Raw genomic sequence first — 25765 nt, 5'->3', positions numbered from 1 at the left:
CATATTTAAAGTAACGTTGTATTGGGAGATGTAGTTTTAAAATTGTCTATACTAGTGTATATAAATACTAATATTCGCCCCATCGAATCACTACTGTGGTGATTAGTAAAGAACTGTGTTGTTATAACCTATGACGTCTCCGTGAAATAGAATACATCAGCCAATGTGTCTCCATGGCAACTCACAAGATCAAATGTACAGCATTAACCTAAAATAATGTTTAATCAAATATGAAGTACACAATCACCAAACAACCTTCAGCCGCAGATACAAATAGACCCAGTTGTTTAAATTAGCTACGGTAGTTGAATATCTCCTTCCGTTTGGGTCACGTGACTATGACGAGTCACGTGGTCACGCGAAATGATTCCACCTCAGGCAGTCAGTCAGTCAGTCTGTGTAGATACGTACACGCGAAAGGTTGGTGAACGACACCGCACGGATCTGCTGTAACTATATAAACTGTGTATTCGCCTCGATTCGAGCAACATCAGGGGTTAATACAAATGTGGAGAGCTCTTTTTTAAGAGAGTGGAGCAACGTGAAGCTAACCCGGACAGTAACTGTTTAGAGAACGGTTTACTACTGGTCTAACCTGCACCTCAACTATAGCAATTACTGCTAGTAATTTGACTCATAGACATGGGATGCAGCAATTCAACGGCAGACAAGCCGAAATTGACAGTTGAACAGAAACGCCTGATTATCGATTCGTGGAAAGAATTACACATCGATCTCGAAAGAATAGGAATGCTCATGTTCATGGGGTGAGTAATATTCCCGTGGATGTAAGATTTTAAGAATCAAATTCGTATAGAATCTTCGTAAAAAAAATATCAAAGATAACCGTACCAGCCACATATATGTATGTGTGACGTGGTTCATATATTTACATTGGGAATGGTCCCTATGGATACTGAAAAAAAATTAAGAACTAAAACAGTACCTGGTTATATGTCATTATAAAATTGGTTATTGGCAATTAATTTACCAGACTAAAATTCACTCACAAAAGTATTTGTGTAACAATAAAAACACTTTAAATAGATGGTTAAAAACGGGGTACTTCATACTATATCTGTATATCAAAAGACAACACGGAATACTAATTTTGGATTTCTGTTGTCGACCATGTCGACAATTAATACTTAAGTGTGAGTCCCGCTTTTAAATTTAACCCTTTTGTTGTGAGCAGCGAAATTCCGGTTAATGTCTAATGTGTTTCATACGATTCGTGCATAAAATAACACCAGCAAACTCGTAGTGCGCTTAATGCTTTTTCTGAACAGTTAGTCTCATTATATTTAAGCTTCCGCAATCGATATTTTGTGTGGGGATTGGGCAAACAACAAATTCTTGGTTTGGAGATATATAGTATGTGAATTGGGATGCAATCGGTCGAATTAAGTGTTTATCATGTCAGTACACGTCTACATCGAGGCGCTTTTACGTATAGTGTTGAGAGGGAAACATGACGCATACTACGTAGATTTGTGGGCGGATAGTTATTTCAAGGGTCACCTTCAACGAAGATCGATGTAACCGATCTACGTAACGTAAGACGAAAGCAAATTTTGAAACATAGAAATACATATAACCTAAATCTATTTCCATGTTCAAATCTATTATAATTCGGCGGCTGGTGTACCGCGTCACGAATTGTGATAATTTAATTTAAATAATTTAATATAATATAATAATTTAATATACAAAACATAATTGTTATACTAACAACTTTAATTTACATTAAATATATTCATTATTAGGGTTCTTTCGGGCACTGATTACAAATATGCGATCAGTCAAGTTGTCCCAGTCAAGTTGGCAAGTTGTATATTTCACAACAAAACACACTTTTAAACGTTTCGTTTTTGGCGCCGCCATTTTTGATTCATAATGCATCCTCATATTTTGCTAAGTTAATTGACACTTCAAAACACAAATGGTCCGCCAAATGTGCGATATAATGTTAAGAAGCGCAACTGCGTTTTCAGACATATTCGCGTCCTACCAGAGAAACTATTTTCACACACCATTGCATCTTTGCCAGACAAGAAAACAAACAAAAATATGATTATTTATTCATGTATATACATAAATAAAATACATACCTTACATTTAAAAACAAAATACAACGACCTTGCAATAATTTGAGCACTAGTATCAGCAAACGGGCGCCATTCGCCTGTAGTCTACAACGGGTGGGAAGCGGCATACGCCAGGAAAAGAAGCACACATCCAGAATGATTATATATATATTGCGATACTCGGTTATCTAAAGATGCCCTGTCAAAAACATCACGTAAAAGTCCAAACGCGTAATATAATACGTTACCGAAAATAGCATACAGCGCGCCAACCAGCTGATTATTTGCAGCTGACGCCACACAATGATGTGCGCATGTGCTGCATAACCTTTATACGTCTGGAACGTGGATTTCAGTGACTTCTGTATTATAAGGGCAACTCTTCAATATGTTTTACAATATTATAAATCTCATATAACTGACTTCGCAATTCCCACTACCTACTTCGCCTGTTAATGAGTTTCCAAACGAAAACAAAAACAAACAAAAAAACGTCAAAGCCAGAAACACCGAATTTCTCCCAAATTTCTATGATGTTCTTGATAAGAATATAAACTCAGTTCAGCGGCTGTTTATTGGAGTCTTTCTTGTGATAAACAATTAGGATGTACATTTTTTGATGACAAAAGAAAATGGCGATAATAGCCTTAATCGGGAACTGCATTTCAGAAACGTAATTTATAAATATGCATAACAATTTGCCAACATAATTACGTACATGATATGACACAATTGTGTCAATATTTCACTTTTATAAATATATGTTTCTTTGAAATGTAGAACAGTTGTTATCTCGCTAAAATGTATCAGAGAATTAGATAACGAAGCTAAACGGGGAATTAGTCGAAATCAATTAGCAACACCCAGTGGAACATAGTCGGGCTTGTACGTGACTCAAATATACTTCCTATACTCTAAGATGAAATTTTCATGCAAAAAACGTAATTTACACAAAACAGAACGTTTTTGTTAATTTTTTTTAGAACGAAATTGTCCAAAAATCAGGTTGGTGTTTTAAGATCGGGCGGCAGACCTCTGTCAACTTTCTGTGTATGTTTCATTTTGTGAGTATCCTATTGGTTATACATCGCCCAATATAACTCTATAGCAGAGTTTTGTTAACATCGACCTCGAACATATCAGTGAAATGAGAACGTGAAGGGCTTTAATTGGTGTTTAATTGGCATGGCCCATGCAATTGTCTTCATTCAATAACACGCGGAACTAGTTAATATATTTCTTAAATTTATTTGTAAAATCAAATAAAGTCAAATTATGTTCGTTTAGTTAAGGTGGCTTATTGTGTACATGTACAATACCCCGGGCAGTAAATCAAATCGCAATTAGATGTACATTCGTGTCGTTCAATGATACAGAAATGTTCAAAAGCACATCATTTATATATATATAAAATGATTTCTCATAGTACAAAGTCGTGGCTTGAAATGCAATTGAAATACATGTGTTACTAGGTCAGTGGTTCACTGAAATCGTTAATGGCACACCACAGGCACCATTTGCCCAAATAGAAGATAATCGATAAAATGAATGTACGTGGATGACTAGTATTGAAGTAGGTATGATTGATAACGACTGGGATCACGTCGATTTCGTCGCAGTAGAATATATTGCTCGAACGTGTGCAGTTTATGATGATTGGTTAAAGTATACCAAACTATGGACGAATCACAAAACTACAATATCAATATCGACTTTGTGAAATACAAGGGGGAAAATATACTTCTTAATTTATAGTGGAAGACAGTCTTGTTGATTAAGAAAACGCACGTGAATGTGCTTATCGGAACATTAGCCGCTAGGACAGCGTCGATTAATGCAATAATACTACTTTGTGCTCTTTGCTATTGTTCTAACAGTGCACTAATATCGATGGCAGGTCATTTCCGCTATAATTAACTAGGAAAGTACTTATTCTTTGATCTTAACAGAATCCGTTTATTAGTGTTTTTGTTCTCAAAAAACTGTTTTTCATTACGAGGCAGTTGTCACATGATTCAAGTGGAGAGCATAAGTTACCCCTCACTAATTATAAATGAGACATGTATTCACAGCATCACTCTCAATTGGAGCCAAACATTTCCAGCCCGGCAAGCTGTGTAGATGAATGGTAATTCCACTGAATTAGCTAAACGTGTGATTTACGGTTGAATGCAACACGTAGTTCACTATGATACCTAGTACGTAAATCAGATGTGGTTTCTACAGGTCATTGGTTCATTATCCTTCTATACAAATAGAGACACGTAACACACGTACGTTATGGTAGCACACAATCCGCTATGGGCCTGCAGAAAATCGCATAAACTCGCAGTATTGTTATATTCAAATAATGTAACTCGGACGCTAACGGTAGTTAACGGTCTGTGTCTGGTCTCGGTTCTACTTAACATCCTCGGCTCCACGCACGGGCCTTGGGCGCTTACTCAAACCTCGATCCCAAACAGGCCCTTAAATACCGTTAAATTACTGCACGCGATGTAACTCATTGTTTTCTCTAGATATTGCACGCACACACTCTTGACTGTTTTCCATATATTTATTGAAAATATCGCAACTACCCGGCTTAGGTTTGAGCTTGCATCCGCAAGCTCGAAAAGTAATATATTTTGTCATTTGATCTAACAGAAATTTGATGTCAGGGATCGGAAACTGGCGTTCAAGTGTATATTTAATATGTAAAAGTGAAATTGGAAACAAATCCCCAAGCCCAATCAGTTACACGTGATTGGCCAGTACAAACTCCAGAGGTGGTTGACGTACTGTAAATTAGATAATGCACTCGTGTCGTGCATCTGTTCACATATTTGACCTCCACTCGAGCCTACGTCCTTTGTATCGGTCAAATATGTGAACGAGTGTACTTCACTCGTGCATTATCATTTATTTAGCGTCCCCATAGCCGTTCTTATCATTGCAACACTGCGCGTGAATTAACTCCTTGTTTTCATGGCACATTCTCTTACCGATTGTCCCAGTGCGGTGCATTCCTTTGGAGCAGTCTGTCCACCCGCCATAAGGATACAACATCAACAATCGTGTCCATTTAAGATACCGTGACTGCCTGTGTATTTCATATTTTTGAAAAAAAAGTACCAACATTTGTGGCTATGGTACTAGACGTAATTGCAACGTTTCTGTTGGTTGAATATGTGAACAAATGCACTCCACTCGCGCATTACCCTTTACGCAATGCACTCAATGATGACGTTTTCAGGAAATAAAATTCATGCTAATTATTTTAATATGAAACCATATATTTTATGAAAGCTCACAATTCACACTAATTATTACTCCGCATGGTCACGTGACTTTTTATTTTACTTACAAAATGTAAAATAAATCACGAGAAGCATAACAGCGATTTTACTAATTTTGTTTTCAATGTTTATTTTTGTGTTTCCGCCAAAATATGTTGTTCATTTTTATATTCAGGTGAGTAAATTCACCACAAATCGGTTAGACTGTTTATTCATATATCTAACATCTACAATCTCCGAAAAATTAAAGGAAACTGATGATAAGTGACCTCATTGGATTGACAATTTTGATTGCAGAATATACAAGATATACACTAATTTGCATATTGATAGAGACATAGCGTAGTTGCTGCATAGATGTATTTCATACTTGAATGTAGGATGATTAAATGCAAATATGCAAATTAATTTATCATAATAGTACGGCTTGTCGATTTTGACCACTGTTTTAAGTATGCTTCATTTATAATAGAGCTCTGATCTTTTCTAAGAATATAGAATTATATATATATCTAATATTCTATAATGTTATCTGGAGCCAAAAAAGGTACGCTTGAAATAGACATGAATATAGAAGGAATATAACATCGAAAATCGAAACTTGATTTATATCATCAATCAATTTTAAATTGCAGTGAAACGATGTCGATTGGAAGAGTGCTACTAAATGTATAGAATATGCATACTTTTTTGTTTGTCAAATATACAGTGCGGTTGAATGGTCTTTTAAGTTGATGAATTAATATGACATGTATAACATATTTGACATTTGTGTAAAATATTCATGGATTGGATTGGATGGATTGGATTTTTTTAAATAAGATCATAAACCTTGATCACGTGTGTTCAATCTTTATTGGTAGGGTCAGTATCATCTAGGACCTCCGATTTTAGAGTCCAATCCAGGGCGAATTTAGAAGTATCAGTGCCAACTTTCACCTTTGATATGTTAAGTTAAACGTAACGATATTCATTATAAGCGTCACCGTACGCGTCGAGTAAGTAACATTTCTGTGCTGTTCTTGTAAATGTACTGATGAATTGCATGTTTTGATGACGACAGTTCTAAACACGTATTTACAATTACAAATATTGCCATTAACAATTATTTAATTAAAGGCATATTACGTGAAGTATAAATACGTAATACTCGAAATTGGACCTTTCAATCACGGCAAAAAAAAAAAAAAAAAAAAATCTTTGCCATTGTAAACAGACCTATTCGTATCTCACTACACACCTATAATGGTTTCCAAAACAAAGGACAGGAAATAGCGTGTAATAGAGTATAATATTATACACGATATGTCAGTAATATGAGTGATCACTGCAGCCTGTGCAAAAATAAAAACATATGATATTAAACCACGTAAACATGTTTGTTTTTTCTCCTCTTAATAATTACACTTTCCGGTCATGAATATATTGTGTTTCGCTGCTCTGTCGATAAGGCAAACGAGCGTCCGGTGATTTGGTGTACTTCTCAATAACAATGAATCGGTGTATATTTGCAAACATACAGTAAACATACTTATACTGACTTGTGTGGCAGGGAAAATATACCGCAGGCAAGATACACCAGCATATATTGCAATAATAACAAGCACGAGTCGGGGAATGGGAGTTCTCCGATCGATACGTGGACGGTGCCATTGTTGCCAGTATTATGCAAAACAAATCTGGCCGTTTACCTCATAATTTGTTTTTTCAGAAATATACTTTACTGACAAAAAAAAATGACGGAAATTTTGTTCAGCTCACCTCGTAATATGCTCAATAAACTGATTAATTAAATCACGATGTTCGCCATTGAATATTTTTTGCGCGCTGCAAACCTGCCATGATTACATCAGTTTTACTTTGAAGTAAATTGGCAGGAATATGTCAGTATAAACGGCAATTACCTACACCCAGTGTTTGATGGCTATGCACGTGTCAATCACAATACGATGCCGCCAAAGCAACAAGTGACTCGCAATATTATTTTACGAAGTCATTATAAGGTTGAGATCACTCTACTGGAAATGCAGGTTATTTACTCGCTTACTAATTTAATTTCAAAAGAGCAGTGATTGTCAAACTCCGGGTGAACTATTCGTTTCAACGAACAAAATATATATATATATACGCTTGTTACACAGATGTGTACAAATGACGCATTCTGGGTGATTAGTGAATTCTCTGATCTGAGAGAACAATACAACCAATGTGTTACACACTTATCCTGTCGTGCTGTCGTTTTGTTTGATCCGGATACACACTCTCTGCAACATGATTGACATCTTTAATACCCCATTATAGATACGATGAGTGGGTTGTCTGTTTCTGAATTCCAAAGGCATCTAACATCTGTAAAATAATATAATGTGACAGACGCAATTGCCTAATCGACATATATATATATATTTTGTTGAATAGATAGCAAGCGCGCGAATATGTCACATATACTGCTATATCTTTTCGATCTTACAACTGTTGCGCTAGACTATACATGCCCAACATCAGATACGTGTTCAGCATAGATTACATCAACAAGTAACTGAAACAGTTCTGCCTGAAATAAAGATACATTTTAGTTCGTTAATGTTCACGATACAACTCAAATCACTATAAACGATTCAATTACTGTGATTTATACGAGTTCTAAATGGAATCCCAAAAATGAACGATGATTAGTGATCGCAAGTATTGTTCAGTTCCATCTCAGCAAGGACATCTTATGTACATATATTTCATTTGCATATGAAACAGTATGTTGCATCATTGTAAACTGTCTTATGTTATACAAACTAGGTTCCGGATCGAGTCATGTTGTTCAACAGGTCACAACAACGTTACAGTGTTAAAGTAGTGGATTTGTAAAAATAAAATATCTGCTTTGTCTTATAGTTAAGTCTTATAGTGTGGTAATGGTTAATCACACCATTCTCAATGGATACTGAAACAATAATATTGGTATAACTTTGGTTATTTGTCATTAGTGAATTATGAAAATGGTTAAATTATACTTTGCACTATATAGTTCAATAGACAGTGCAGAAAACTAGAGTTGTCACTGACACGCTCTTGCATAGCGAACGATACACATAAAACACAATACGTAGACAACATGGATGGAGATTATTCACTTTAAAAGGGTTAAAATCGAAGTAGCTATTACCGACCTAACGACCTACATATAATTACAAAAACAAATCATGTAAATTTAAAACACATATTATCTAAATCCGATTCTATTTTTAAAATTTCATATTCAGTATGATTGGAACCCGGTTTACCTCATATATGCGAGTTATTGTAAGAATAATACTAATGCCCGAAAGTTGCTTGATTATAACATATTATATTTATATTGTTTATAAGAACATAGTTGTCCTAGTAACAACCTTCGATTTTAACCTTCGTGAAACAAGAATGCGAATTAATTTAATTGGTGTTTAATTGACAATGACGGTGTTGTATGTAGCTGCCTGAGAAATTTTCTCATTTGTCAATATACTCATTAAAGGCCCAATTCACTTGCCCGGGGCAAGTGTGAATTGGAGGTGTGGCTATTCTAATGCATGGTGTTAATCACTTGCATAGCCTAAGACGCATCCTGTTTCAGCGTCCAACATCACGTGACTTTGATTGACAGTAGTAATTATTCAAGATTAGTCGCGCATCCCTTTCCCCGGTTCATGTTTTTTTACTTTTATCCGCCAAAATCTCAGCTCGTACACTATTTATTGTCATAAATACTACACACAGTCACTGCTGTGATATTCATAGTCACATGCATCCACTTTGGCACGACATAATAGACATGTAAGTTTGAAAAAACACGTTTTTACCGGAGCTTGACTGGAGCTGTTTACTACAGCGTGACAAGCAAGGAAATAATCCCTATTGTTTAGGAGCGTATTTATAGTATACCTGGGCCTTTAATGTATTGAAGGACATGCTAGTTAGTTAATATAATTGTTATACTCATTTATGAAATCGAATAAATACGTTATATTACGTACGTGTCCAATCTCCTACGACAGTGAATTGAATAATTACTGACGTGTACGTGACGTGCAATAATACTGACATTTATCATATACGCAACTATGATACCCGATGTGCCCTGTTGTTTGTTGAGTGCTGAAATATTGTGCCAAGCGACATCTTTCAGCCCAGTATTAATTCTTTTACCCCAGTGTTGTTATTAAAAATAACAACGGCTCACCAAATCCAGTTTTTTGCAACCTTGCCAATCACTTCACTTCCGCTTTCTTGAGGTAATTTTTGTGAATTTATGAATTTATTGCTAAAAGAGTTAGTTGCAAATATGATAAAGGAGGCCATGACGGTTAATAACGTAGACGATTGGTATAACGCGCCAGAAAATATAATTCTTGTTCTAATTGGTTATCTCCGACATTTGTAATATACCGAGCAATCAGCGAATGATATATTTGTTACAGTTACGCTAAATATGCACACAATTTATACTAAAACCACTTCGCTGGATTTCTCTAAGCACATGAATGTAACTGAAATTATGATTGCAATTGTGAATGCAATTTAAATATGTGTAACATTTGCCAAATTTCAAGATAATCGATCGAGGGATATGAATGATTAGTGTCAGAAGATTGATTGATGACGATGGAGAATATAGCTTTTGAATTTCTAGTTCATTTTCCAGAGTGTTGTCTGATCCGGTTAGACGATCAAATTTAACATCGTAAAGATAATTATTGGCACATAGAGAAATGTGAAATTATAGCAAAACTACAGCCGAAGAATATCAACCAGGAAAATACATGTATTGGGAAAGTATTATAAGTTAATTGTATAATATTAGTTTAGGGTTGTCCGTGTTAATAGGGAAAACTCAAGATAATTTGCACATGCGTTCACTTGAACAATATAATTAGTTGGTAACCTCCATGATTGCGCATTCCACCATAGTAGTAATCGCGAGGAGACGGCTTACATCGATCACTTTAGGCTCAATCATTAAAATTCAAAAGAGTAATGCACTTGAAACAGTACGCTTAATATATGTACTTGTAGCAAGTAGATGCAATCGACAATCAAAACATGATTTATTTATAACTTTAATTCATTATAATTTAAGGCCGTAACGCAGATGCCGAACGTATACATTTGAACACATGGACAATATATATATATTTTTAAATAACATAACGACCTTTCATAAATTGATTTGACATATATATAATTTGTGTACTGTTTGTAAAGTTTGTTTGTATTATACTATAAGATTATAAACATGTGAGGTATGTCAACTTTTAGCCAAGTCAGCGCAGAATATTCGAGAACATTTGACCACAATAGTAGTAAGCCCGTGTCAATTGTTAGATTGTTAAAATGTGTTTTTGTTCTCTTCGTGGCTATGAACAATTGGTTGGGGTTCCCGAAGTTGTAAAATCGACCAACGAGGCAATCATGGGACATGCCCGGTCACCTCAAACCAGGGGATTAATAGTGCACGTACTCTGTTCATTTTATCCTTTAGATAAGCAATGTATTCATTATGTCTCTCAAAGAATTTGAGTAAGTTTTGTGAGTGGGTGAATGATGTACGTGAGCTTTGTCACGTTTAGCTGCGCAGGACTGCTTAGAATATGAACGACCTTAGAACATATAATATGTCACTTCCTCATTAAATCATTATACTAAAATATGCATTGATGTGTCAAATACCGAATACCTACACAGGAATGCAATATAATTAAACTCTAATTCAACTCAATTTAACTGCAACTTTGTAAATGTTTGCGTTTTATTTGAGTTCAATTGAAGTAAAGTAGAAATAAAATCGTACACATTCTTACTTGATTTTTAATAGTTGTGAAGCAAAGCTGAGCTACGCAAACGTGGATTGAAATTTATTAAATCGTAAATCGTGAATTGTAAATCGTAAATCGTAATTAGCGATTTAGTAGTGACCACACACAATGACGAGTATAATCGCTAGATCAATTTTATGAGAAACCTATCGGGAATTACGAGTACAAAACTGAGTCGATCAAAAGAATCGAATTATGAAACGATAGGGGGACCACTGCTACCAGCAACTGGCAACGATACGAGCAAAAAGGGTAGGCATGTTCTGTCGGCGCAAATATCAAATCAATGTTTCAATGTAAGATGACCTTTTTTGTGACGTTCTCGCATATATTCTGTCAATGACTGTTCTAAACACGCACTTTATCTTTATCAATACCTACATATCCTGTGCCATATTCAGGTCGACGTGATCCATAACTGTATGTAAATTTAATTTATATAATTAATGTATTTTGTTCGTCGTATTCACGGATATATTTCATTCTATGAAATATGCTTCCGGTGACATATGACAATGCTGGGTGATGGTTGATTCACGCTTAATTGAGTGTCGCCTTGAATACACAGTACCATATGCCGGTGTAGCTGCTGCATGTTATGTCAGTAATATGAGAGTTCACTGCAGCCTGTGCAGAAATGAAAACATAATATATCAAACTACGCTGTACATGTTTTTCATCGTAATAATAATAATAATAATAATAATAATAATAATAATAATAATAATAATAATAATAATAATAATAATAATAATAATAATAATAATAATAATAATAATAATAATATTTGAACTTTGCGCTATGTGGGAATCGGATTTGTTCGAATTAATTTGTTGTTCCACGGCTCGCTGAACCGACCATTGGGAACAAGCTACACAGCTATCGTGTCTATTCTACAGAGATGTACTTCACGGATAAGAAATTTTTTCGGAGAACAGGCACATGAATTTTAGCGCACATGATAGACGCTTATGTTTACCCCAGCTCTTTATATTGGTAAATCGGCGTGGGCGGTAAACATAGCAATTGTTGATCATATAAATAAAATTCACGATATGTCCCGTCAAATCACAAGTGATTCGTCAATATATGGACGAGGAAACGCTAATAGGAAAACAGGTTCTTGCAATACAATTAAATCCTCTCTTTGTATCCGATTGTTAGACAGATGTGAACAGATACATAATGGATAATCTCTTTCGCGACATTTAATATAAACAATATATTTAATCTTTATCGCTGTCGTTCTGATTTTAATGTGCACTCCAAATAACAACTGCATCTAATTTGTGTAAAATAATAGAATGTGACAGACGCAATAGTTGTACATTTATATTCAACCCACTCACCATACGTTGTTCTATTGAATTAACGCACCACGCCTCTTATGCGATGTACTGCTGTTCTATCCAGATAATACGACTGTTGCATTAGACTTTATATGTTCAAAACAACATGTTTCTATCAAATAACTTGCCTAATTCCATGGTGCAACGCAATATATGACAAATAGAAAAGCGGCACATTTCGACGTTACATATTGCCAAACCTATTCTTCATGTACGCGCTGCCTGAAAGTTGCCCGGAGTTTCTGGGTTCGTATATAGATAAAAACGGATTGTTCGTAAAAATGAGTTGGAAAGTTCATGTATGTATTTTCGGAATTAGTATTCAGTCTATCCAAAAATTGTTATGTGATGAAAGTATATTATCAATCGTCGATATTGCAAAAGAAGCATCGATTCTCGCCTGTGGTTCGGATTGACACTATTTTTATTATTAACAAGACTGTCTTGTGGCGGAGGTCTGATAAGTATCCGAGGCGCGAAGGTTATGAGTGCCCAAGAGTCCGTAGATGATATACTATAGTTATAGATACGACATGTATTTCAATTATGACACAGAATTCTAAAGGTTATGTATACCCTGTCCTAAGCCACCTTATATTTCTCTCCATTAGATAGGAATATACCAAGTTTTACCGATACTCTATGCACGGTGAGTCCAGTTTACCTCCCACATACATTGTCAGAGCGTCCGGATACACGTACATAACAGTGAATCATCTACAAATATCAATATAGGCCAATATCATATTGCGAGACATTAGTAAATTTCATTTCCAATGGCGTATAATGGTGGAACTTTAATATGCATACAACATCATGTATATTTCATGGCTTAGAGTATTCTGATACACCTCATGCCTAATAGTTTAAAATTACTTTATCCCGAAATAATGCTTACATGTTCATGAGAACGTAAATGCGCCCAAGAAATAATAACACTGACGGATAAATGACAACCTTACCTCTCATACGAATATTTGTATACGTTCTGGTATACATACAATAAATATGAACAATGCCGTGTTTGTATTGTATTTACTACTGCGAGCCAGCACCAATCATGCAAAGGAAACTTTATACTGAAAATATTATATTTCCTCGAACCTTTTCACTGAAAAGTACTGTTCAGCTGAAACCACATTTCAACATGTAAGTATACATAATTGTTCTCAGAAATATCAACTACAAAAATTACTGTAATGCTTCACGAAAAACACGGAACTTCGGTTAAAAGCGTTTCACCACAGATCCCAAACAATAAAATTGTGATGGGTACTGGGTAAACTAGCTTTTACCAAATGTGATAAAAAGAAATTGCAAATGTTAAACCAAGATATTCGCTTTGTTTTGCGTACTCTATTGAGTGCTACGCTACGCTGGTAATATAATCACATCTTTATTTATTCACAAAACATATTGTTTTTAATGTATGACATCGGAAGTGAAATAACGTAAGACAAACAATATAACCAAATAATTAACAGCCATAAACATTTCAAAGTAAAATAATGCATCAAGATAAAACAACACATTATTACCGTGACGGAATTACTAATTGAAAATCGCATGCTAAACCATACACGACAACGATTAGCTGGAATCCGACAACACAATTGGTTAACCGAAATCAAACGAATCAATGTGATATTACGTTACTGTAATCTACACATTATATTTACATGTCAGATGATTGGCATATTGCTTTCGCTTGTGAAATAATTGGTTATCAAACGTTGGAAAAGTAATCCTTAGGCTGTATCCGGTCGTGATTACTAATAATAATATTTAAAAATAAAACCCTTGTTCATATCCGCAGGCTATGTTAGAATGTTTATGGCGATAATACCAGGCTAATACCGAAATGTGCTTGATTGACTTTTATCATGAACGATATTAATACTTTCATTTAACACAGCGCGACATAGGATTAAACAATTATCGGAGAGAGTCGATTGTTCACTATATATATATATATATATATACCAGCCAAAGAGCTACGTTTTAACGACAATAACAAAATATTTACTTCTCGTAGTGTTTCCTAAACTAAACTACAAACACTGAAACGGAACGAGAGGGCGGAATTGAACTCATGCTATCAAAGTTGAGCAAGTAAGTCCGCTGAGCAAGTTGTTGTTGTTTTGAGGAGTCTGATTTATTAATAAGCAGGTTTTTATTCAATTTGTATGTTCGAGTGAAACAACGTTTTAAGATTGAAGAATTAACTTACCAATTTAAATGCCAGGCTATAAGTGTATAATTAATGGAATTAATTGCAATATTAATGAGAACGCATGTACTACTAAATGTTTATATCAAGGACACACCAGCGACACACTGACGCCATTTACTGTCATACTTGAGACGTCACGCGAGTTCACGCAATTGAACGCCGTATACCATGTATGTTCTATCCACTACATATCAGTTCGTGTAAGCTTTCCGACAGTGAAATTCCGCTGCGCGCTTATTGCAATATACATCGTCTCAATCGCGCGCAAGGGCAGGAGGGGTCACGGTAATATACTACGCCTCTCCGTAGGTAATTATTCACATTGGTTAAAGAATCGGGAGATCGATGAATCCAAACCCCGACCTTGCTTATACTTGCACTATCACACAAGTTATTTGTCGAGTTCTGCCACGCACACGGGTCACTGTGTTTATTAAATGTAACGCATATATAAGCACAAATAAATGGCTTTACCCAGCATGATATCCTTTTAAAAACGGTCTAATTTGAATAACAACTCTAATACTACGGGATGTGGCGTTTAGACTCTTTGCAATGTACACTAACTCTGTAACAGGTTGCATGACAAATTGTATTTTTCTTTTCACTAAATGTCGTCAAACAACTCAATACGGGTTTATAGAGAATATACAGAACATGAATGGCATACTAGATGTCAGAAAACTTCTAATGTAATGTAATATCAGTAACCATAACAAAACGTCCTTGAGATATACACGTTCTACTGTGATTCAATAATGAGTAAATTTATAGAAGCCGGGAGACGTATATCAGAGGAATGCCATAAAACAAATTGTAATATTATATTTTCCCATAAATGAATCGGAAGTGACTAAAATTGGCTGTTGATCCCACATGATACGAATGCCGAATGACTAATTTGAATTATTAATTGTTATTCTAAGCGGATGATTTAGTTCATGGTAAACTTGGTTTCGCATTTTGAACGAAAGGTTTAACGCAGCAGTACTATCTGAAAACACTTCGAAGCCTCATTGGAGTACGAAAAAGCCAATATGAACAATCGTTTTATAATTAGAACTGAACAAAAATTTACAGGTAGTACCAATTTACATATACATACATACACACACATGCAACGTAAATGTGTTTAAATCAGTAACACTCACAATCGGAATATATTTTGAACGCCTGTTAAGCTTACATACATATCAGCCAAACATATACGGAAAACAAACAACGAAGTATTCAGAAAACATATTGCGGAACGTTGGGGATTAATTGCTTATTGCTCAGTACTTCTGCATTAGACTTACATATTCCCTAGCGGGCTACCGGTAGTGATATCATCGTCGTTATCATGTTAGCAAATCATAATGAATTTGAATGTAGATAACAGACAGCAATGCCCACAGCATTCTTTTTTTATTTCACTTTAGCAGACACATGTGACAGTTTCGTTGATATACATAACGATAATTACCAACTTTGAATAACAAAATTGAAAAGAAATATATAAGTAAATTTGATTTTTTATAGCACAATTTTACGCTGGAGATTCGTGGTATAATTACCTAACATAGATAAATACTGGTACGTTGCGGCCATTGATTTGTAATAGACAAGTATTAAGGGTGACGCGGTGAGTCATAACTATCCGTCCCCGTTCCCCGACACCCTCGTTCGTATTTGTTCATTATAAACAATCAAATTCGATTTTTTCTCATGAACTACTGGATCATGCATGTGCAGTCAATCGATGCAAATGCCGGTATCCATGATTCGCTGATGATGCGTGTCAGCAACAGGAATAAACGAGTCTGTAATTTACTAACCTAACCAAGTAACATATCGCGGGCACCAGCAATCCACAAATTAATAATTTGTTTTTGAAATTTTACGACTTGAAATGTGAGAGATGGAAATTTGTTCGAAATGAATGTTTATTGTACCGTCTTAAACAAATCACAAATAAATAAGCATGCCAGACTGACAATAACTATTTTACTGCCAGTTATGCGCAAGTCCGACCTTCACATTGCGGCGTGTGTGCATGGTTGTTTTTAATTATCTTGCTATCTATTTATTTATTCCATAACGGTAAGACTGTTTAATTCCTGATTTTAATCAACGTCGCTTTTTTTTTAATTTAAATCATTTAAAAATAATGAGATATAATCACTGGACAAAAAGAAAATTGGGAAAACCCGCGATTTAATATCTAGATATTCCTAAATGTTCCCTGTGCCAAAAAATACAGCAAAGAAATTACTGCAAGCCATATGGTATAAGGTCGTTTGTCAAAACCAGCACGTTAAATTTATTCAAGTTATTTGTTTAATGTTTGGATATTTGTATTGCTCTTTGTAAACTAAAAACAACTATGTATGTTTGCGTGCTGACATTGTATTACGCATATGTGTACACCATTTGACATTATGGTACGTACTTCGCTTGGCTTTTATTGGGAAATGAGTTACAAAGTTTATTATTCAATTGTGAACATATAACTAGACAACCAGCATGTTTAATAACATACGCCATACATATTGTTATTGATAATTAGAAGATATCCTTACATTATATGTGCAGTCAGTGCAACTGTGACTTTCCAATTCTTTCGATTAAATTAGATGATTAAAATTTAACTATTTGTATACACGCATGCATTTAACATAAAACTAATCTGTTCTTTTGATAATCATAATCATTTTGGCACTGTATTTACAAAAAACCCTACCCGTATTAGTTTGAGCAAAGATTAAATCTTTTTGAGATTGTCATTTAGCTTCAGTTTAATTTACGCCTTTTCTTTGAATTTAGGCTATTATTATTAATCTGAATAAAGGTACAACAGGAAACATGAGACGAATGCTGACATGGCGTGACGTGTTGAATCATGTCAAACACTATTTAGTGTTTGATACTTGCTTCCTGTTCAACGGAATACGAAAATACAACGATGTGAAAAGAAAACTTCGTCGTAGATGTCCTGTGGGATGATAGCATGATCATTAGAACTGCTCTCATAGATATGAATTCAATATGAATTCATGTAATCGGAATGATACACTCATATTCTCACTTGGTGCTATTTATAATATTACAGTTTGAAATTTGAAATTATACTTAATTATCAAAATAATTGTCAATAAATAATTGTTTAATTAATTACAATATTTCAAGGGGGAGGTGTCAATGTCATTTCATTTGGCCATCGTTATTCTCCCCATACTTTGTTATGACAGCCTCGCTATAATTTCGGAAAATATCAAAATAGTGGCTTAGCATGCTTGTTGATAACTCATGTGTATATAACTGGTGAGCGCCTCAAAAATACAGCGCATCCAGTTAATGTGGTTGTCTGACACGTACAAACGACTTCTAAAAGCAACCGGACCAGTCGTCTTGCAGATGGCTTGACAAACTAATAGAACACCAAATAAAACTAACTCGAAAACAAAAAAAATGTCAAAAGAAAACAATCCTGGAACTAGAGATCTTACATATGGACGCAGTGAGGATTTGTTTGTGGTGTGCCGTGGTGTGTCTATTACTAAAATTGGATTGTATTGAACAAAGAAAAGCATAGGTTTCCGGTATGGTGGGCTTAGAAAGAAGGGATACAGCTCACCAACTGGCGTTATATAACAAATTACGTGCTCAATAACAAATCTGCTGGATAACATTTAATATGTACACATTGGATTGAAACTAGTACGAAACAGACGACTATGAATAGACTATACGAGACAATTTACCTTTATTGCGCCAGACATATCTGTGTCGGTTGGCCTGCGCTGAGAAAATTGTTTTGATGCAATACTATTATCGATCGTCACCATAAATAAAACAACAGTCGTGGACAGTTCTCAATTGATTTTGATTGTATATTGCAAAGCAGAATCGAACGACCCTGACCTCATCAACTAAAATCACTTAAATGTGCTTAACTGGCATGTATATTGAAAGAGCTTTCACCAGAACGCCATGGCAGTAATCTCATCGAAAGTTATAATAACCGCAATATGGTCATACCTTACGTGAGGTGGGAGGTCTGTATGTATGTTTGTTTGTTTGTTTGACACACGTGTTGATAATTATAAACACTACTTCCGGCCTTAAATCTTTATCTGTCGCATGTAACATTGAATGTCACCGCTCTTTACGCATCAAATATCAGACATCAACTGCTAACAAACCTGATATGGATTGTGAATAGTATTTTAATCACAGCTTGATAAAATGACAGATTATTTCACAAATGATATGAACGATTGACATAAAGAGCATATTCACAGCTTTGACGTCAGTACTTTCTTCAAGACATATAAACCAAACGACTAGTATGTAAGACAGATTAAACAGTATTAGTGAGTATTTTATCACTGGTCTTTTTTATAAGATCTCTGTATAAAGTTGTCATGGCAACGATCTTTACAACGATAACCCCCCCCCATCATTCTATATATCAAGTAAACGTACTTGATATTACTTTATATTACCATTCAGATTTCTCATCTTTCACAAAAGCAAGAACGGTACGAGTATGCTTGCCCGACACGTGGTTTCGACATTACAGTCACATCCCGAAAAAAAGCCCGTAACCTATACCGCGGCACTGCAATCCGGTATACTCACTTCAAACGAACATGACCGATGTATGGTACTACATAAATGAGAATATATGTAACCTTTGAACCCGTCACACATATGTATAAATAATCGACGATGCGCTTATAATGTGGTTAAGCATGGTAGTATTATTAAGTGGGTTCATCGCGAATGGCATCATGTGTGCATTATGTCAGTAACTCGGGTTTTATTAAACGGCAAAAAGAAAAACGTACTTTCCACATGTAATAAATATTACCTTCTGAATTAGTAAATTCAATCAATACACTCCCACACACACATACACAAAAAGCATGCGAACGTCGTGGCACCCGATGAAAAATAATTTAATAATCATACAATTCGTGAGTTATTACCCTGGTGATTTGTATACTATGGTGAAATAATGAGCATAAAATATTCATACTCTCCGTTGTTGAAGCTATCCCGGATTTGGAGAGCGTGTTCTCATAGTTTGGTGAATTGAACTGCACAAATCTCTCGCTAAGCTACTATCGCTAATTTCCCTTGTGATTCACATATGAATCATACATACGTTTTGAAGAAAAAAAAGCTTTTGCATAACATGCCTAGTCTAAAAGTACGATTCATGTACGACAGTATATTCTATGTATATTCTATGAACATTGGTCTCGTACTTTTAACAGTAAAACAGCTGCACCAGCCATACGCTATGTAGTGTGATATAGATAGATATAGATAGTGTGGATATCTTTTACCCAGCCATTCTCAAAGCTTGGAATCTGGTTTTGACAAAGGGAAACATACGTTTCTATATTTACATCCTTACAAAACAAGGTATATTTTTCATGCAATTGACTCGTGGTCGCTGGATGACTGTTTTAAGGTGCATCACGTGTTGTCTGACAATATAACTAAGCGTGCAAAAAACCAGTACTGTCAAGGACACAGCCATAGCTTCCGGATTCCTGAAATCATAGTGTGGAGTGGTCTATAGTATGCAAATGCGATAATTGTACATGACCAGATGATTTGGTTCGCTAGTTTTTTTTTTTAGAAAGAAGTGATCTTTTGTGCCAAATTGCCTTAAGGTGTTGTCACTGAGAATTTCCTTCTTTCCAAGCAAGATAATCGCTATACAATTGTTTTGGTAACTGAACACGAAGTATATTCTGATGTCCTGTGCGATCATAGGAGAGATAGTTCTTTATTTTCTCCAATATAAGCGGCCTAGTGCCGTCAATATCAGGCTCAAGAAAACAACAATCAGCGACAAATGTTACACCGCATCATAACCTTAACCAAATCAAATGTTCGAACTCGAATATTCTTTTTACACGTATAAATATCTTCACGTAGTGCAACTAGCCGGATGGTTCCGACTTGAGCTTCTCAGAGTTAAGGACAATACCTACTTCATATAGACATGATCGAAGCTAATACTAACAATAATGGTGTTAGGGCATACAAACATGAACCAAGTGACAACACTTTTTGAATCTTCCTTCGCTTAGAAAGGAGTATGACCGCTTTGGCCTACTATGACCAAGGTGACAATAATTATTTGGGGTAATGTAACCTTCTGAAGTCTTTTATGATTCTCAGCTTCTCCACGTCAGAGGTCGGTGTCAGTTTAATGTCAGATGCCAGGATAATGCAAAGATCAACGTGCTGTAAGCGTTTTTGAACTCACACGACGCGGATAATCGGCTTAGATTAACGTATTAATTTAAAATATATATTAGCCTTAGTTGGTTGCAATTACGGCAATGGCTAGTACCCTGGGAGAACGACATTGATTATAGTTTATACCATAGATTATTGTTGTATGATCTTTATAGCCAGAGGATATGACCAGCTTCAAGTTCACTGAGCATATCCGTTCTTTATAATAACGTGCCCATATATTAATGAATGGTTAAGAAAGACGTGTATTAGCCTTTTAAAACCTAGATTTCAATGGGTCAATTTTAATGTCGCTATTTGATAATGTACTGTACTTAGGTTAATATGTGACACACGGGGGGGGGGGGGGTGCGTACGTTACATATAATGGTTGCCGCATGCCATATGGTGAAATAGAAAGATAATTCATCATTAGCTGTCAATGTATATTTCAAACTATTGCCAGCTCGTCGATCTATCTAGGTGAATGAATGCAGTGTTGAATAGGCGTGAAACAGTTAAAATTAGGTGGTTATGAAGTAACGTATTGACAACTGTTGAACAAATATTTATTAATTTAAGAAACTAATCACAACAGTGTATGAATTTTACACGATCAATCATTTATTATACATTTATAAGATACATTCAGTTACAACGAAGAATGAAGTCTTCATTATTTATAATTATATTCAATTACTATGACACAATTGTAAGATTCACCGAACGATAATATATTATGCAGTAAGCTTATTGATATGTCACGAAAAACAAACTTTACTCAAACTATCCACGTGGCATACAAATAAATTAGGATTTAATCCAATGACACCTAGTTTATTTCTGACTTCCTCCAAGAAGTTGAAATTACGTATATAACATAAGACCTATTGCTGAAGAGAACAGCTTAGAGCTTATAATAAAGATTATAACCACTTATAATATATTCCATACCCTGTAGTAATAGACCTAGTCTCGCGGCAATAACATGGTGCAGAATGGGAAACCTTTGCTTACTCACTAGTACAATCTAGTACAAAAATGGTGCACAATTGGACACTTTTGATTACTGCCCACGTCCTAGTACAATCTCAAGACATGATACACAATTGGACACTTTTGATTACTGCCCACGTCCTAGTACAATCTCAAGAAATGGTGCACAATTGGACACTTATGATTACTGCCCACGTCCTAGTACAATCTCAAGACATGATACACAATTGGACACTTTTGATTACTGCCCACGTCCTAGTACAATCTCAAGACATGGTGCACAATTGGACACTTTTGCTTACTGCCCACGTCCTAGTAAAATATCAAAACATGGTGCACAATTGGACACTTTTGATTACTGCCCACTTCCTAGTACAATATCAAGACATGATACACAATTGGACACTTTCGCTTACTGCCCACGTCCAAGTACAATCTCAAGACATGATACACAATTAGACACTTTTGCTTACTGCCCACGTCCTAGTACAATCTCAAGAAATGGTGCACAATTGGACACTTATGATTACTGCCCACGTCCTAGTACAATCTCAAGACATGATACACAATTGGACACTTTTGATTACTGCCCACGTCCTAGTACAATCTCAAGACATGGTGCACAATTGGACACTTTTGCTTACTGCCCACGTCCTAGTAAAATATCAAAACATGGTGCACAATTGGACACTTTTGATTACTGCCCACTTCCTAGTACAATCTCAAGACATAATACACAATTGGACACTTTTGCTTACTGCCCACTTCATAGTAAAATCTCAAGAAATGTTACACAAGACACCTATTTAATGAGTTTTATCTAGTACAAAAATGGTGCACAATTGGACACTTTTGCTTACTGCCCACGTCCTAGTAAAATCTCAAGAAATGGTGCACAATTGGACACTTTTGCTTACTGCCCACGTCCTAGTAAAATCTCAAGACATGGTGCACAATTGGACACTTTTGATCACTGCCCACTTCCTAGTACAACCTCAAGAAATGGTGAACAATTGGACACTTATGATTACTGCCCACGTCCTAGTACAATCTCAAGACATGATACACAATTGGACACTTTTGATTACTGCCCACGTCCTAGTACAATCTCAAGAAATGGTGCACAATTGGACACTTATGATTACTGCCCACGTCCTAGTACAATCTCAAGACATGATACACAATTGGACACTTTTGATTACTGCCCACGTCCTAGTACAATCTCAAGACATGGTGCACAATTGGACACTTTTGCTTACTGCCCACGTCCTAGTAAAATATCAAGAAATGGTGAACAATTGGACACTTATGATTACTGCCCACGTCCTAGTACAATCTCAAGACATGATACACAATTGGACACTTTTGATTACTGCCCACGTCCTAGTACAATCTCAAGAAATGGTGCACAATTGGACACTTATGATTACTGCCCACGTCCTAGTACAATCTCAAGACATGATACACAATTGGACACTTTTGATTACTGCCCACGTCCTAGTACAATCTCAAGAAATGGTGCACAATTGGACACTTATGATTACTGCCCACGTCCTAGTACAATCTCAAGACATGATACACAATTGGACACTTTTGATTACTGCCCACGTCCTAGTACAATCTCAAGAAATGGTGCACAATTGGACACTTATGATTACTGCCCACGTCCTAGTACAATCTCAAGACATGATACACAATTGGACACTTTTGATTACTGCCCACGTCCTAGTACAATCTCAAGACATGGTGCACAATTGGACACTTTTGCTTACTGCCCACGTCCTAGTAAAATATCAAGAAATGGTGAACAATTGGACACTTATGATTACTGCCCACGTCCTAGTACAATCTCAAGACATGATACACAATTGGACACTTTTGATTACTGCCCACGTCCTAGTACAATCTCAAGAAATGGTGCACAATTGGACACTTATGATTACTGCCCACGTCCTAGTACAATCTCAAGACATGATACACAATTGGACACTTTTGATTACTGCCCACGTCCTAGTACAATCTCAAGAAATGGTGCACAATTGGACACTTATGATTACTGCCCACGTCCTAGTACAATCTCAAGACATGATACACAATTGGACACTTTTGATTACTGCCCACGTCCTAGTACAATCTCAAGACATGGTGCACAATTGGACACTTTTGCTTACTGCCCACGTCCTAGTAAAATATCAAAACATGGTGCACAATTGGACACTTTTGATTACTGCCCACTTCCTAGTACAATATCAAGACATGATACACAATTGGACACTTTCGCTTACTGCCCACGTCCAAGTACAATCTCAAGACATGATACACAATTAGACACTTTTGCTTACTGCTCACGTCCTAGTAAAATATCAAAACATGGTGCACAATTGGACACTTTTGATTACTGCCCACTTCCTAGTACAATCTCAAGACATGATACACAATTGGACACTTTTGCTTACTGCCCACTTCATAGTAAAATCTCAAGAAATGTTACACAAGACACCTATTTAATGAGTTGTATTCAACAGTTAAACGCAATTTTATATGACTGAATACGTGGCGTATAACATTTGAATTTATTTCAATTGTTGCGATCATACGATCAAGCTTGACTGTTTATACATGTTGTAGTTTAGTAATGTATTTTACGTAGTCCCTAACTGAAAAAAAAAACATTCATTCAAAGTCCATATTCTCAAAGACGGAGCTGCATCACTATCCCACAAAAGTTGTCAGGACCAATCACAAACAAGAATAGACAATGAATTTTCGGATAAACACCCCACTCTAACGAACAAAATCAATTCTCTTTTACTGACTTCCTGTTTCGGTCCGTCTTTGGCAAAGAAATGTAATCTGTAGGAACATTTAGTCGCGGTTTGACCCACATATGGACGCCAGCAGAAAATTAATAGGTTTCATTCATTAAAAACAATACTTGCTGGGAATTGCTTGCTTATTTCCATTTTCATTATGCATTTACAAATGGCCTTATGTTGCCTACGTGTGCCGCGCAGTCATACGAACAACACAGATAAAGTGTGTAATATTAAAAATATTACATTCTTGAATACTTCATATGATAAGTATATACCTAATAATTTACCAACGTTACTATTTTGTATTTCAGAATGTTCGGTACGCACCCGCAAACAAGAGAATTCTTCAATTTTCGTGGCACGTCAGATGATCCCAAGAATACTCAACGACTCCGAGAACATGGACTTCGATTTATGAGTTTGGTGAAAAAGATTTTGGTTTTTATCGACGAGAAACCTCGTCTCGACGCAATGCTATTAGATCTTGGGAGACGACATCAGGAATACAAAGCTGACTTCAATCTTATTGATGTAAGCGTTAAATTGGCACATTGTTGTTTTAATCAGGTTCTGTAATTCGTCTCTGAAAAAAAATTATATCAAGTTATCAACAAGTTAATACAATTATATTTTTTTTTTACTTCAGGTTTTTGGAGAGCAATTCATTCTTTCTGTCAGGCCCACACTAAAGCACAGCTGGAATCCAGACGTAGAGTCCGCATGGGCACAATTATTCAAATACATTTCCTATATGATGAAAAAAGGCATGATGCAAACCGATAAAAATAAGTAATTTACTGTGGAATCACGGCATCGAATCAGAAGAAAAAAACTTAACCGCTGGACGGATACTTATGACGATAGCAGTTCCGATTTCCGACGATACTTTTTTATAAATACAGTTAAATTGTCTTGAA

At 35.7% G+C, this 25765-nt stretch overlaps 1 protein-coding gene across 1 annotated transcript; it reads left to right on the top strand.

Annotated features, from left to right (window-relative positions):
• The first annotated feature begins 410 nt into the window (after positions 1–410).
• On the top strand, positions 411–25765 carry LOC100376130 (neuroglobin-like). The gene is made up of 3 exons (XM_002739183.4): positions 411–767; positions 25160–25379; positions 25495–25765. The coding sequence occupies exons 1-3, from the start codon at positions 643–645 to the stop codon at positions 25639–25641; spliced, it is 492 nt and encodes a 163-aa protein (XP_002739229.1). The 5' UTR covers positions 411–642; the 3' UTR covers positions 25642–25765.

This window comes from Saccoglossus kowalevskii, chromosome 2, assembly GCF_978046115.1.
Source record: "Saccoglossus kowalevskii chromosome 2, keSacKowa6.1, whole genome shotgun sequence".
Classification (NCBI taxonomy): Eukaryota; Metazoa; Hemichordata; class Enteropneusta; family Harrimaniidae; genus Saccoglossus; species Saccoglossus kowalevskii.
The sequence above is the reverse complement of the archived record's forward strand: the minus strand, read 5'-3'. Positions and strand labels throughout refer to the sequence as shown.

What these genes read in the sequence shown, in the direction of transcription:
- LOC100376130 (XM_002739183.4), top strand. Translation starts at nt 643, where the DNA reads ATGGGATGCAGCAATTCAACGGCAGACAAGCCGAAATTGACAGTTGAA. An exon ending in GGAATGCTCATGTTCATGGG is followed by an intron (nt 768 to 25,159) that starts GTGAGTAATATT and finishes TTTGTATTTCAG; the next exon opens with AATGTTCGGTACGCACCCGC. An exon ending in CTGACTTCAATCTTATTGAT is followed by an intron (nt 25,380 to 25,494) that starts GTAAGCGTTAAA and finishes TTTTTACTTCAG; the next exon opens with GTTTTTGGAGAGCAATTCAT.